The 14,812-nt window shown below is 43.3% G+C and overlaps 1 protein-coding gene across 1 annotated transcript in view; it reads left to right on the forward strand.

Moving 5' to 3' along the window:
* The window catches only part of LOC139234721 (microsomal triglyceride transfer protein large subunit-like), a 157,209-nt gene that overhangs the window by 97,118 nt on the left and 45,279 nt on the right, over positions 1 to 14,812 (forward strand). The window contains exons 8-9 of the mRNA XM_070865403.1: positions 9,600 to 9,757; positions 12,423 to 12,591. Of these exons, the coding sequence (XP_070721504.1) occupies positions 9,600 to 9,757; positions 12,423 to 12,591 (327 nt within the window). The remainder of the gene's footprint in view (positions 1 to 9,599; positions 9,758 to 12,422; positions 12,592 to 14,812) is intronic.

The following is a 14,812-nucleotide window of genomic DNA, read 5'->3' on the forward strand; positions in this document are numbered from 1 at the left end:
GTAAGAATTATGTATTTTGTAAGGGCTTGGGTGTGAAGCAGTACATAAGGCTCATGGGATTGGGGGTAATATATTAGCATGGATTGAGGAATGGTTAATGGACAGAAAACAGTGAGTAGGAATAAAGACATCATTTTTGGTTTGGCAGGTTATAACGAGTGGGGTGCTGCAAATTTCAGTGTTTGAGCCTCAGCTATTTACAATCTATATCAACGCCTTCGATGAGGGGACCGAGTATAATATATCCAAGTTTGCTGATGATACAAAGCTAAGTGGGAATATAAACTGTGAGAAGGATGCAAAGAGGCTGCAGAGGGAGTTAGATGGGTTGACTGAATAGGCAAGAAGGTGGAAGCAAAGAAAAGCAGATTATTTTTTTAAAAGTTGAGATAGTAAATGTTGGTATGCAGAAGGATTTGGGTGTCCTTGTATATGAATCACAGAAGGTTAACATGCATGTACAGCAAGCAATTAGGAAAGCAAATGGTATGTTAACCATTCTGCTAGAGGGTTGGAGTATAATAGTAAAGATGTCTTGCTGCAATTATATAGAGCTTTGGTGAAACCGCACCTGGTGTAATGTGTACAGTTTTGGTCTCCTTACCTAAGGAAGGATATACTTGCCTTAGAGGGAGTGCAACAAAGGTTCACCAGATTAATTCCTAGGATAAGAAGATTGCCCTATGAAGAGGGATTGAGTAGAATGGGCCTATATTCTCTGGAGTTTAGAAGAATGAAAGGTGATCTCATTGACACATATACAATCTTATAGAGTTTGAAGGTTAGATAATTTCCCTTGCTAGAGAATCTAGAACTGGGTGTCATAGTTTCAGGCTAAGGTATCGGTTCAGGAGAATGTATGCACCGGTCATTTAGGACTGAGATGAGGAGAAATTTCTTCACTCAGAGGGTGATGAATACCCCAGAGAGCTGTGGATGCTCAGTCGTTAAGTATATTCAAGACTGAGATCGATAGATTTTGGACACTAATAGGAATTAAAGGATGGTATAAGGTACCGATGTAAGTACATTACTGCTCTTATTTATAACTAAATGGAAGATATAGTCATAATATCAAATGAAAGTATTACATGTTCGACCTCCGAAATCCGGAAATCTCGAAACCGAGGCTGTTCCTGATTTCGGGTAGTTCCGGATTACAGAACGTATTTCCAACGTCCTAAATTTTGACCCGTATTCTGGGCGAAAAAAAACACCTAGGAAAAAGCTATGTTGCAGCCCTTGGAACAGCAGTAGGTATGAAGTCCTGCAAAAAAGGTAAGTTCAAGATTTTAAAAAAAAATTCTTTTTCAGCGATTCAATAGTTAAAAGTTAGTTTGCAGGTGCAGCAGGTAATCAGGAAGGCGAATGGAATGTTGGCCTTCATTGCGAGAGGGATGGAGTACAAAAGCAGGGAGGTCCTGCTGCAACTGTACAGGGTATTGGTGAGGCCGCACCTGGAGTACTGTGTGAAGTTTTGGTCACCTTACTTAAGGAAGGATATACTGGCTTTGGAGGGGGTACAGAGACGATTCACTCGGCTGATTCCGGAGATGAGGGGGTTACCTTATGATGATAGATTGAGTAGACTGGGTCTTTACTCGTTGGAGTTCAGAAGGATGAGGGGTGATCTTATAGAAACATTTAAAATAATGAAAGGGATAGACAAGATAGAGGCAGAGAGGTTGTTTCCACTGGTTGGGGAGACTAGAACTAGGGGGCACAGCCTCAAAATACGGGGGAGCCAATTTAAATCCGAGTTGAGAAAGAATTTCTTCTCCCAGAGGGTTGTGAATCTGTGGAATTCTCTGCCCAAGGAAGCAGTTGAGGCTAGCTCATTGAATGTATTCAAATCACAGATAGATTTTTAACCAATAAGGGAATTAAGGGTTACAGGGAGCGGGCAGGTAAGTGGAGCTGAGTCCACGACCAGATCAGCCATGATCTTGTTGAATGGCGGAGCAGGCTCGAGGGGCTAGATGGCCTACTCCTGTTCCTAATTCTTATGTTCTTATGTTCTTAAGCGTCTTGTGAATGTTTTGTGATTTTTTTATTTTTTGCCTTTTGCAATTTTTTTATTGTGTTTTCCCCCTCCCAAGGCCTCGCTCACAGCGATATTGGCCTCGGAGTAAAGTTGGCGAGGACCGCAGTTTCTGTCGGCAATCCTCGTGCAACGCTGATTTTTACCGCTGGTCCTTTAAGAAATAGCAAAGTGATTAGTGGTATTTTGGACGAAAAATAGCGAAACAATACTGCCACCACCAAAACAGAATTTCTAGCCCTGTGTGCGCCGATTAAAAAAAATGTCCGGATTTTGGAACATTTTCCAGATTTTGGACGACCCCTTCACGGATCAACACAATGTCCAGATTTCGGAACATTCCGGGTTTTGGAACTCCGGTTTTGGGAGATCGAACCTGTATATAAGCATAAGGAAAGAATGCAACTAGGGACACCAGGCTAAATGCCCCTCCTCTTCCTTTTAACATTCACGTTAGAGGGTTTAACTTCTCATCAAAAAGGTGGTATCTCCGACAGTGTGGCACCGGAGAGTCAGCCTGGTTTATGAGTGAAGTCTCTGGAGTGGCGCTCGGACCCATAATCTTCTGACTCCGAGGTGTAACTGCTGCCGACTGAGTCACGACTGACAGCGATCTAACCATGCCAGTCCTACCGCACAGAGCATCAAATCTGAGCATAATAGCTGGATGACGATATAATGAAGAGGCTTGTAACAGTATGAGAAAAGTAGGGGAGAAATTATTCACGTGATACTTGAGTGATGAGATATCATACGCTATCTGCATCATGAAAAGCTAATGCAGTGAATATCTTTAAGATTTGACACTTGTTACTCCAGGACCTTGTTTGGTTGCTTTTGTTCAGTTTAAAGTTCTGGGATGCTTTTCAATTGAACTTTTGTTTTGGCTTTATATTGTGTGTTTGCATTGGGCTGTAACTGAAGTCTAGCTTCTTGTTTAATATTATGGAGAGAGCTTCTTTATCCTTACACAGGCAAGGTTGGAGCCTTGGCTGCTTTATTAATATCATGGGGTAGGAGTTCACTTTACTTTGAAGCTGTTTATTAGATAATTAAAAAAATGACAAGGACGGTAGATGCATGGGAACACCGCCACCTCCAAGTTCCCCTCCAAGTCACACACCATCCCGACTTCGACTTATATCACCGTTCCTTCATCGTTGCAAAATCCTGCAACTCCCTCCCTAACAGCACTGTGGGAGCACCTTCAGCACACGGACTGCAGCGATTCAAGAAGATGGCTCACCACCACCTTCTCGAGGTCAACTAAGGATGGGCAATAAATGCTGGCCTTGCCAGCAATCCCTGCATCCTGCGAATTAATTCTTCAAAAATGACATTTATTTAAGGTCTTATCTCATCAAAGCGTGTGAAACAATTTCACCCGTTCACTGTTGGCAACCATTCATTGCGAAGAGTCCTATTGGGGGTAATTCATTCCATTGTTCCTGTCTCCATGGTAATAGCAGCAACAGGTTGGTGGGTGTGCATGTGAAAATTTGATTTGATTTATATGGCACATAGAAAGCACAAGGAGCTTTGTGAGCCAGTTATTATCTTCGATTGTCCAGGTGATTCAATATGCCCAGGTGCAGGAACAAAACAAATCTACCGCGAGAATATCATAATTGGAACCTATTACTCAATCGTACTTTTATTTTCATGACATTAGTTTGTTTGCCTGCTTCAGCTATTAGGACCCACTGGATAGAAACAAAGAAAATAGGTGCAGGAGTAGGCCATTCGGCCCTTCGATCCTGCACCGCCATTCAATGAGTTCATGGCTGAACATGCAACTTCAGTACCCCATTCCTGCTTTCTCGCCAGACCCTTTGATCCCCCTAGTAATAAGGACTTCATCTAACTCCTTTTTGAATATATTTAGTGAATTGGTCTCAACAACTTTCTGTGGTAGAGAATTCCACAGGTTCACCACTCTCTGGGTGAAGAAGTTTCTCCTCATCTCGGTCCTAAATGGCTTACCCCTTATGCTTAGACTGTGACCCCTGGTTCTGGACTTCCCCAACATCGGGAACATTCTTCCTGCATCTAACCTGTCTAAACCAGTCAGAATTTTAAACGTTTCTATGAGATCCCCTCTCATTCTTCTGAACTCCAGTGAATACAAGCCCAGTTGATCCAGTCTTTCTTGATAGATCAGTCCCACCATCCCGGGAATCAGTCTGGTGAACCTTCGCTGCACCCCCTCAATAGCAAGAATGTCCTTCCTCAAGTTAGGAGACCAAAACTGTACACAATACTCCAGATGTGGCCTGCACAACTGTCAGACGCTATGGGGTTTAAGTACCAAATCAAGGGAAATTCCTCAAACCCTAGGTTTATGCAGCAGTATAATTTACAGTTGGAGGTGCTGTGGTGTTACACTATGGTCATGTCTGCCTATCCTCGGGGTTCAGGTGGAGACAGCGTTCGCCTGGCACTGTATGAAGAGCAGGGTTCTTTCCTTACCAAGTGCCACCAAGAAACAGAAAATAATCAAGAAGGCTAACAGAGTGCTGACTTTATATCTAGAGGACTAGAATGCAAGGGGGTAGAATTGATGCTACAGCTATACAAACATAGAAACATAGAAAATAGGTGCAGGAGTACGCCATTTGGCCCTTCGAGCCTGCACCACCATTCAATAAGATCATGGCTTTTCATTTTTGCAACTTTAGTACCCCATTTCTGCTTTCTCTCTATACTCCTTGATTCCTTTAGCCGTAAGGGCCACATCTAACTCCCTTTTGAATATATCTAACGAACTGGCCTCCACAACTTTCTGTGGTAGAGAATTCCACAGGTTCACATTTCTCTGAGTGAAGAAGTTTCTCCCCATCTCGGTACTAAATAGCTTATCCCTTACCCTTAGACTGTGACCACTGGTTCTGGATTTCCCCAACATCGGGAACATTCTTCCTGCATCTAACCTGTCTAATTCCGTCAGAATTTTATATGTTTCTATGAGATCCCCTCTCATTCTTCTAAATTCAAGTGAATATAAGCCTAGTTGATCCAGTCTTTCTTCCTATGTCAGTCCTGCCATCCCGGGAATCAGCCTGGTGAACCTTCACTGCACTCCCTCAATAGCAAGAATGTCCTTCCTACAAAGCCCTAGTTAGACAACATCTGGAGTACTGTGTTCAGTTCTGGGCAGGGTATATTGGCCTTGGAGGGATTGGAGCATTGATTTACCAGAATGGTACCTGGACTACAAGGGTTAAATTGCGAGGAGAGATTAAGGTTGTATTCCCTGGAATTTAGACGGTTCAGGGGTGATTTGATTTAAGTTTTCAAGATATTAATGGGAACTAATAGGGTAGATCGAGAGAAACGATTTCTGCTGATTGGGGAGTCTAAGACTCGGGCACATAGCCTAAAAATTAGAGCCAGATCTTTCAGGGGTGAAATTAGGAAACACTTCTACATGAAAAGAGTGGCAGAACTTTGGAACTCTCTTCTGCAAAATGCTAGGTCAAATTGTTAATTTTAAATCTGAGAATCATAATACCTGTGGTTAACAGAAATCTAAGGGATATGGGGAAAAGGCGGGAATATGGAGTTAGGTCACAGATCAGCCGTGAATGCGGAACAGATCCGCGAGGCTGAATGGCCTCTTCCTGTTCCGATGTCCCTAACTGGTCGTTTAACACATTGCTATCTGTGGGAATTAGCTGGTGCAGGATGGCTGCCATGTTTATCTCCATAGCAACTGTCACCACACTTCGAAAGTAATTAATTATGCAAACATGCCATCCTTACAAAACCTGGACAAATTGCCGAGCAGCTGTAAAAGCAAAGAGCCGCGACTCAAAAAACAGCTTTCAATAGCCCTGAATATAGAGCTTTGACCAAGGCCACTGCTTCAAAGCAACTGAATAAGTCAAAGTCTTCTTTATTACATTACTCTACAGGATTGTTATCAGTGTTTTGGGATTACGTTTCACAATTCAGTTGGTTTACGGTGAAATGCAAGAACCCAATGACCTCAAATATGACGTACAAAAAGCAGTTAAAATGGGAAATATTGGAAACACACAGCAGGTTCGTCAACAACTGGGAAGAGAATAGAGGGGTTATTACATTCCCGATCTGTATCCTTCCTTGTCAAGCAATGCTTAATGTGCATAAATGATGGGTTGGTGGCTTCAAGTATTCATTTCTTTACATCATTAAGATAGACGGAATTTGTCAGGACTTAAACTTACACACAAAAGTCCATCACCTGTAACGTACGGAAAAAAGCTAAAGTGCACAAAAGTACAATATTTGCAGTGGTGGTGTTCGAAGTTTTTGAAGGCAAGAGTGAGAGACTGAGAGAGAATGATGGCGATTGTGATTGAGGGACACCGGTAGAGAATGATGAACGCAGTGAATGAGGAATAGAGAATGATGAAGATCGGGAGTGAGGGATGGAGGCAGAAGATGATGGAGATCGGGAGTGAGGGATGGAGGCAGAGGATGATGGAGATCAGGAGTGAGGGATGGAGGCAGAGGCTGATGGAGATAGGGAGTGAGGGATGGAGGCAGAGAATGATGGGGATCGGGAGTGAGGGATGGAGGCAGAGGATGATGGAGATCGGGAGTGAGGGATGGAGGCAAAAGATGATGGGGATCGGGAGTGAGGGATGGAGGCAGAGGATGATGGGGATCAGGAGTGAGGGATGGAGGCAGAGGCTGATGGAGATAGGGAGTGAGGGATGGAGGCAGAGGATGATGGGGATCGGGAGTGATGGATGGAGGCAGAGGATGATGGGGATCGGGAGTGATGGATGGAGGCAGAGGATGATGGGGATCGGGAGTGAGAGATGGAGGCAGAGGATGATGGAATCACTCGCACAGAAATTATGCCGAAATTTACACCAATTTGTATGTTAATCTTGCCAACGGGATCTCGCAGCCAAATTTCCTGACAGTTGCATTAGCATACCCCAGAGCATCAAAAACTGAGTCAAACAAGCAGAAATCAGTGTAAACAATCGGGTCTTGAGTAAAAAGTTTCACAAACATTGGCCCTGAATTCGCGGCCCCTATGGGCGCGTACAAGGTGCGCATGCACCTGTTGGGACCCCACAAGTTCTGGATTTAGACATTAACTGCACATGCGCCGAAACTTGACAGAATCCTGCAGTAAAGAGCCTCCGAGAGTTGGGCTATTTGTCCAACTTCTGTCAAGCGAATGCCCTTGAAATTCTTACAACTGATAAAAGATTACCTTTGCTTTTATCGGTGTAAGACTTTTAAAGGACAGATAAATACACTTTTTTAAATTATTTAAACAGCTAGAAACCTGAGAAATAAGGTGAGATTCTTTTTGAACCTTTAAAATATGTAGATTTATTTTTCAAAAAATTACATTTTTGTTTTAAATAATTAATTCAATTCCATTTTGATTAATTTTAAATATGCAATGTGTTTTTAAAATGTATTTTACGTGTTTGTGTATTTTTGGGGGTATTCCCATTCATACTGATGGTGATTCCGTATATACGGAACTCACCACAAGTATGAATGGGAATACCACTACTTTGATTGGTTGGGTCGGCCCATGTGATCCCAGGGACAAGTGCAAAGAGCCTGCCCCCCTGGGATACGTGGATTTCGACGCAGGCCTTCACACAGAGGCTCAGAACCGTAAGTCTCCGAACCTCCCAAACCACCAAGTTTGTAGAAATCTTTCAGGTTGGAGGCATCCGCCCGCAGGAAACCTCCGACCGCAATTTCTGGGCCATTATCTTTCTTCTATCAGCTCTGCTGGGCAGGCCACATTGTTCGCATGCCCGACACGAGACTCCCAAAGCAAGTGCTCTACTCGGAACTCCTTCACGGCAAATGAGCCAAAGGTGGGCAGTGGAAACGTTACCCTCAAAGTCTCCCTGATAAAGTGCAACATCCCCACCGACACCTGGGAGTCCCTGGCCAAAGACCGCCCTAAGTGGAGAAAGTGCATCCGGGAGGGCGCTGAGTACCTCGGGTCTCATCGCTGAGAGCGTGCAGAAATCAAGCGCAGGCAGCAGAAAGAGCGTGCGGCAAACCTGTCCCACCCACCCTTTCCCTCAACCACTGTCTGTCCCACCTGTGACAGAGACTGTGGCTCTCATATTGGACTGTTCAGTCACCTAAGGGCTCATTTTTAGAGTGGAAGCAAGTCTTCCTCGATTCCGAGGGACTGCCTATGATGATGATGATCTTTAATTCCTCTATCTTATTAATGTTATGAAATTAATGTCTGAGGCTATCAACCCATCATTTATGCACATTAAGCATTGCATGTTTAACAAAGTGGATCAATAATTTTCAAACTGAGGCATTGCTGACCGGGAGCCAAGGGGTGATGGGTGAACAGGACTTGATATCAGTTAGTTAGGATATGAGCAGCAGCTTTTTGGATAAGTTTAAGTTTATGGAGGGTGGAAGATGGGAGTCTGGCCAGGGGTGCGTTGGAATCGTCAAATCTACCAGTAACAGGCATGGATGAGGCATGCTGTAATTACATCTTCCCACCAATGCTGGCGCTGCAGTGCTTTAGCTTTTCATCACTCAGCTATCCAAACCACTCCGCTTCCCAAATTGCCGCAAATTTTGCAATTTAATTATAAGTAATAATATCAAATCAAAGTATGATAGAAAAATAATGAAAAAATGTATAACTTTAAAATGACTAAAACCCTAATCCAATTTAAACATACTTCATCTGAAGACTACATCCTGTGTGCAGTGTAATTGGGAGATTGACCTGTAGGGAAATCAAACTGCTGGCTGTGTTTTATTAGGCTGCTGTGGCATAGATGTGGAGCGTACCAATTTTTACTCCACACTCAACACTATCACATCAAATTAACAACACCAGGAGCAGCCGAGACAGAGTAAAAGGAGGGTGGCCTGCATTGTTATGGCTGATTACACTTCCAACATTGGAGTGGAGTAAACGGGCAAGACTGTGCAACAAAGGGCAACACTTTATGCCACTGGAGAAGGGCATTCAGCTCACAAGATGTGGGTTATCCGCCTCTGAGGTGGGGTAGGCACAGCTCTAGAAACAAAAATTTTTTTAAATTTTCAATGGGTCAGTTAGAAATAGCATGTATAAAACTAAAGTTTATTCACAACACCCTATCGTATCACCATTTCGCCAGACCATTGTATTGTCTTATGAGGAGGAATTTCTTCTCTCAGAGGGTCGTAGATCTGTGGAATTCTCTGCCCCAGAGAGCTGTGGAGGTTGGGTCATTGAATATATTTAAGGTGGAGATAGACAGATTTTTGAACGCTAAGTGAGTCAAGGGTATGGGGAGCAGGCAGGGATGTGGAGTTGAGGCCAGGATCAGATCAGCCATGATATTGAATGGCGGAGCAGGCTCGAGGGGCCGAACGGCCGACTCCTGCTCCTATTTCTTATGTTTATTGTCCAAACTGTTACACTTATTGGAATAATTCTACGTTCATGTAGCAGCTGCCTTTTCCATTGGTGGATATTTTCAGACTCCTTCGCGAAGTTGAACTTGTAAGAAATGTTGGACAGAACCCACAATGAAAGGATACCTTGTTTCTCTTTAAGGCAGATGACTATTTGAAAAGCCTCGATAAAAAAACTGACCTGCGAGATCTTTCTAAAGTATCTACAACAAATACTTTTCTGGCTTTTGTCCAGTTACTGAGAGAAGCAAAGAAGATTGACATTCTGAATTTTCTGAAGATGGCAGCTGGCAATGAGATGTAAGTCAATGGCCCATGTTCCTTTCACGATTGTAAATGTACACTTGCTTAGGACTCTTATCATGTTCCATTTTGCAGGCACGCTCCCAATTTCTCATGTGAGATCATTCTCCCACTCTCCTACCCATCTCATGCTATGGAGGCAGGGCTATATCTAGGGTTCCAATGGAAGAAGGGCTCCATCTAGCGTGTCAATGAAAACAAAAGCTTGGGCACCCTACTGTAAGACACAATAGCACCTGGTAGTAACACTTAAACAAACGCAAAATACTGTGGCTGGTGGAAATCTGAAATAAAAACAGAAAGTGCTGGAAACACTCAGCAGGTCAGGCAGCATCTGTGGAGAGAGAAACAGAGTTAATGTTACAGGTCGGTGAACCTTTGTCAGAACTGAAAGAGGCTAGACATGCTAGCTTTTAACCAAGTGCAGAGGCAGGGAGACAGGAAAAAAAGTGCCAACTTTGTAATGTAGCTAGGACTCTACAAGCCTTGACCTGAGACACAGCCATTCCCATCTTCTTGAAGCCGATATCATTCAGACAGATGAACTGACATTTCATGAACCCTGTGTTATTAAGAAATGCTCCGTAAATACTTACACTTGGCTTGGTGAGGCCGCACCTTGAATATTGTGTACAGTTTTGGTCTCCTAATCTGAGGAAGGACATTCTTGCTATTGAGGGAGTGCAGCGAAGGTTCACCAGACTGATTCCCGGGACGGCAGGACTGACATATGAAGAAAGACTGGACCGACTAGGCTTATAGTCACTGGAATTTAAAAGAATGAGAGGGGATCTCATTGAAACATATAAAATTCTGACGGGATTGGACAGGTTAGATGCAGGAAGAATGTTCCCGATGTTGGAGAAGTCCAGAACCAGGGGTCACAGTCTAAGGATAAGGGGTAAGCCCTTTCGGACCGAGATGAGGAGCAACTTCTTCACTCAGAGAATTGTGAACCTGTGGAATTCTCTACCACAGAAAGTTGTTGAGGCCAGTTCATTAGATATATTCAAAAGGGAGATGGATGTGGCCCTTATGGCTAAAGGGATCAAGGGATATGGAGAGAAAGCAGGGATGGGGTACTAAAGTTGCATGATCAGCCATGATCTTATTGAATGGTGGTGCAGGCTTGAAGGGCCGAATGGCCTACTCCTGCACCTATTTTCTATGTTTCTATGTTAACATTACAAGAATGGTCCCAGCAAAATCATAGAACTTCCTTTTGATAGCACCAAACTGTTTTGGAAACAGAGAATATCCTCACCATATTTAAGCACACCAAATTACCACGATGCCTAGTCCACTAATCACCCCCTAACAGCCATTGTGCGCAGAAGGGGCAAAGCCAATTAAACCAGGGTTCCTTCTGGGTGCAGATCTCACAAAGGCTGCAAGCCAGGAGGGCTTTCCCTATTGTCATAAATGTGCAATGCTAATGTCTGCATCAGAGCAACCCTATGTGCATAGAGTCAGTTTAACCTGTACTTTCTTAAAGGGACAGACAAACCCGACTTGTTTCTGTTGTGGGGTTATTCATATGGAGGAAGATTTCAATTGAGGAATGGGGAGTAATGCACTAATCTGTTTGTGAGGAACACACTAGTTCTCTGAGCTGCTGGAATCATGTTAATAAAGGCAAAAGGTTAAGGATATATAATGTAGAACGTAAGGGTGGTAAAGTGTGACGGATTTTGCTTGATTTACCTTGGGAGGGTTAGAGAGAAATTGTCTGAACCTTTCCTTAGGAGTTTAGGCGAAGTTCATGATAGGGAAGAATGACCATGATCAGTGGAAGGAGTGGGTTAGATAGGGCAAATGGCTTGGTGAGGCCACACCTTGCATATTGTGTACACATTTAAGCACACCAATACTAATTCATTGCTTTCTTATATGTCCTTGTGTTTTTATAAACAAGTTCTTAAAATAACAGTTGCATGTGAAGATCAAGATCGTGTCAAATTAAAATGAAGATTAAGTGAGATTTGGTTCCTGAATCAAGGATGTGCAGCTTGTTGCTTCAGTTTATAAACGCAATTTAATGTGCCTGTGACTGCAATTGCGACATGGAAAAGTAAGCTTTGTAGTAAAAGTCAACCAATGGGTCAGCTGGACTTTCCTTTTCATCTTTCATTTTTGAGCGGTAGGGGAGGGCTGAACTGGCCTGGTCACCATGTGTAGCTACATCGTAATCGTTAGTCACAAAGACTTCCTCTGTGCATTTTTTCTAACAAAATGATAGACATGTTCTTTTTGAGAGTGTTTAGGATTTCACCAGGTGTAACGACCAGACAAAGTCTTCATGACCACACCTTTACATTCCTTCTACATGTCACCACTAGGGCAGACCTTCCCTCACTGGTATCACCTTTGTGGGTCATTCACTATCAGGTAACGCTAATTGACGGAACATTGCAGGCTGCGAATGTGCAGTTTTGCGATATGTGATTCCAGAGTGCAGCAAGAAACGCATGTGGGAATTTTCACCTCTATATAATACTTAAATATGTTGGGCTCCGGATATTTCCAATATATTGCTGCTGTGCTTTTGGAAATGGCTTCCTGCTTGCGAATGAAACAAAACATGAATGTTATTTTGAGAATTGCAATCCTTTTCAGCCTGGTGGCCAGCTGAAGGTTTCTTACCGTCTGTGATTTATTCCAGCTCCTTCCTGATAGACTCAGCAACAGCAGCTCAGACAGAATCGTCCCTGAGTGCACTCTCTCAATACCTGGATTTCACCAAAGACACACAAGATTCTCAACTTCAGACATTCTTGTATGCCTGCGCCTTCTCTTCACACCCATCCAAGGAGCTTATACGCACATTGCTGGTAATGTATGAGTTGCACGTTACCGGGTCAATAATGTTGCCACAATGCTGCCTTTTAGCTGATGCGTGTGTCTGAGCACAGTAAACTGAGGAAAATGCTTTTAAATATTTTTATGCCGCTCATGACACACTGAGCTGCAGGGGCAGAATTTCAGGTGCCAGCAGCCAGTAAAGGGCTGCTCCCTTGACAGTGGCGCGCCATCAAACTTTCCTGGTTTTGGGGAAATATATGAAGGCCAAAAGGATTTTTCAATTTACTGGGGCCTCTGCTTCAGCACTGGTTCCAGTTACAAAGTATTATAAAGTATTTACAGCACAGAACTAGACCATTCAACCCAACAGTTCCGTACTGATGTTTACACTGCACACGAGCCTCGCTACCCACCACCCCCCAACCCCTCTTCAGCTAACCCTGTCAACGTATACCTTTCTCCCTCATGCTTATCTAGCTTCACCCTTGAATGTATCAATGCTGCTCACCTCAACTACTCCCTGTGGTAGCGAGTTCTAACCACTCTCTAGGTAAATTACTCTCTCTTGGATATTAAGGGAATTATTGGATATTAAGGGAATCAAGGGATATGGGGACAGTGCAGGAAAGTGGAGTTGAGGTAGAAGATCAGCCATGATCTCATTGAATAGCGGAGCAGGCTTGAGGGGCCAAATGGCCGACTCCTGCTCCTAATTCTTATGCTCTTATGTAAAGAGGTTTCTCCTGAATTCCCTATTGGATTTATTAGTGACTCTGTTGTATTTATGGCCCCGAGTTCTGGTCTCGCCCGCAAGTGGAAACATCTTCTCTAGTTGTTTCATGTGTAGGGACCTTAACTGAAATATTTTCAGTGGCCTTAAGGTGACATGCTCACAGTTTGTGTGCAGGCTGCCAGTGCCCAGTCATGCTGGCTAACCACATTGGGATGCGCTGAACCTTCAGTCATGCTGAAAAGGAGTTAGATGTAGTCCTTACTACTAGGGGGATCAAGGGATATGGCGAGAAAGCAGGAATGGGGTACTGAAGTTGCATGTTCAGCCATGAACTCATTGAATGGCAGTGCAGGCTCGAAGGGCCGAATGGCCTACTCCTGCACCTATTTTCTATGTTTCTATGCTGAAAGCTGTAGGTCTGCACACCTCAATACAGTGATAGGACGCCTCCCATCACATTATTGGCCCCGATATTTGGTTTAGAATTGGACCAGTAATATACAGTGTATTCTACCGCAATGTAAAGACAGAACTTGCATTTATATAGCACCTTTCATGACATTCCAAAGTGTGTCACAGCCAATGACATACTTTTGAAGTGTAGTCACTGTTGTAATGTAGGAAACACGGCAACCAATTTGTGCACAGCAAGCTCCCACAAACAGCAATGAGATAATGACCAGAAAATCGTTTTTTAATTATGTTGGTTCAGGAATAAATCTTGGCCAGCACACTGGGGAGAACTCAAAATAGTGCCATGGGATCTTTTACATCTTTCTGGTTTAACGTCTCATCCGAAGGACAGCGCCTTCAACAGTGCAGGACTCCATCAGCACCGCACTGGAGTGTCAGCCTAGATTTTGTGCTCATGTCTCTGGACTGGGACTTGAACCACAACCTTCTGACTCAGAAGTGAGAGTGCTTACCACTGAGCTGAGGCTGACACATAATGTACAATATGTTATCATGGCTGATAAAGTTTCACACTGTGTGAGCCAAGAATCTGTTTTCCTCAAATCACTTTTACTCAAATAATCCATTCTGGGTGTGTTGGGGGTGTGAACAGACACATTACTCAATTTAGTGCTTTGATCTAATAAATAAATTGAATTTATAGACTTTTCAGCCTTCAGCCTGTCAATCTTGAAAGGAAGAATTACATTTATACAATGTCTTTCACATCCTCAGGACAATGAAGTACTTTTGAAATGTAGTCACTGTTGACATGTAGAGTGGAATCATAGAATTAAACAATCAACAAATGCAACAGCATAGAATTGGACCATTTGGCACATTTGAAAGAGCGATACAATTAATCCCACTTCCCTGCTCTTTGCCTATAGCCCTGTAAATGTTGCTTTTTCAAGAACAGTATTTATCAAATTCCCTTTTGAAAGTTACTATTGAATCTTTCAGGCAGTGCAATCTTTAGTGCTGGTTTAAAATACACCGCGCTACAAGCCAGCATAAGCTGGCACCAGCCACAAAAACTGGCCACGTCCACAGATTGAATTAAT

The sequence above is a fragment of the Pristiophorus japonicus genome, chromosome 22 (assembly GCF_044704955.1).
Source record: "Pristiophorus japonicus isolate sPriJap1 chromosome 22, sPriJap1.hap1, whole genome shotgun sequence".
NCBI lineage: Eukaryota > Metazoa > Chordata > Chondrichthyes > Pristiophoridae > Pristiophorus > Pristiophorus japonicus.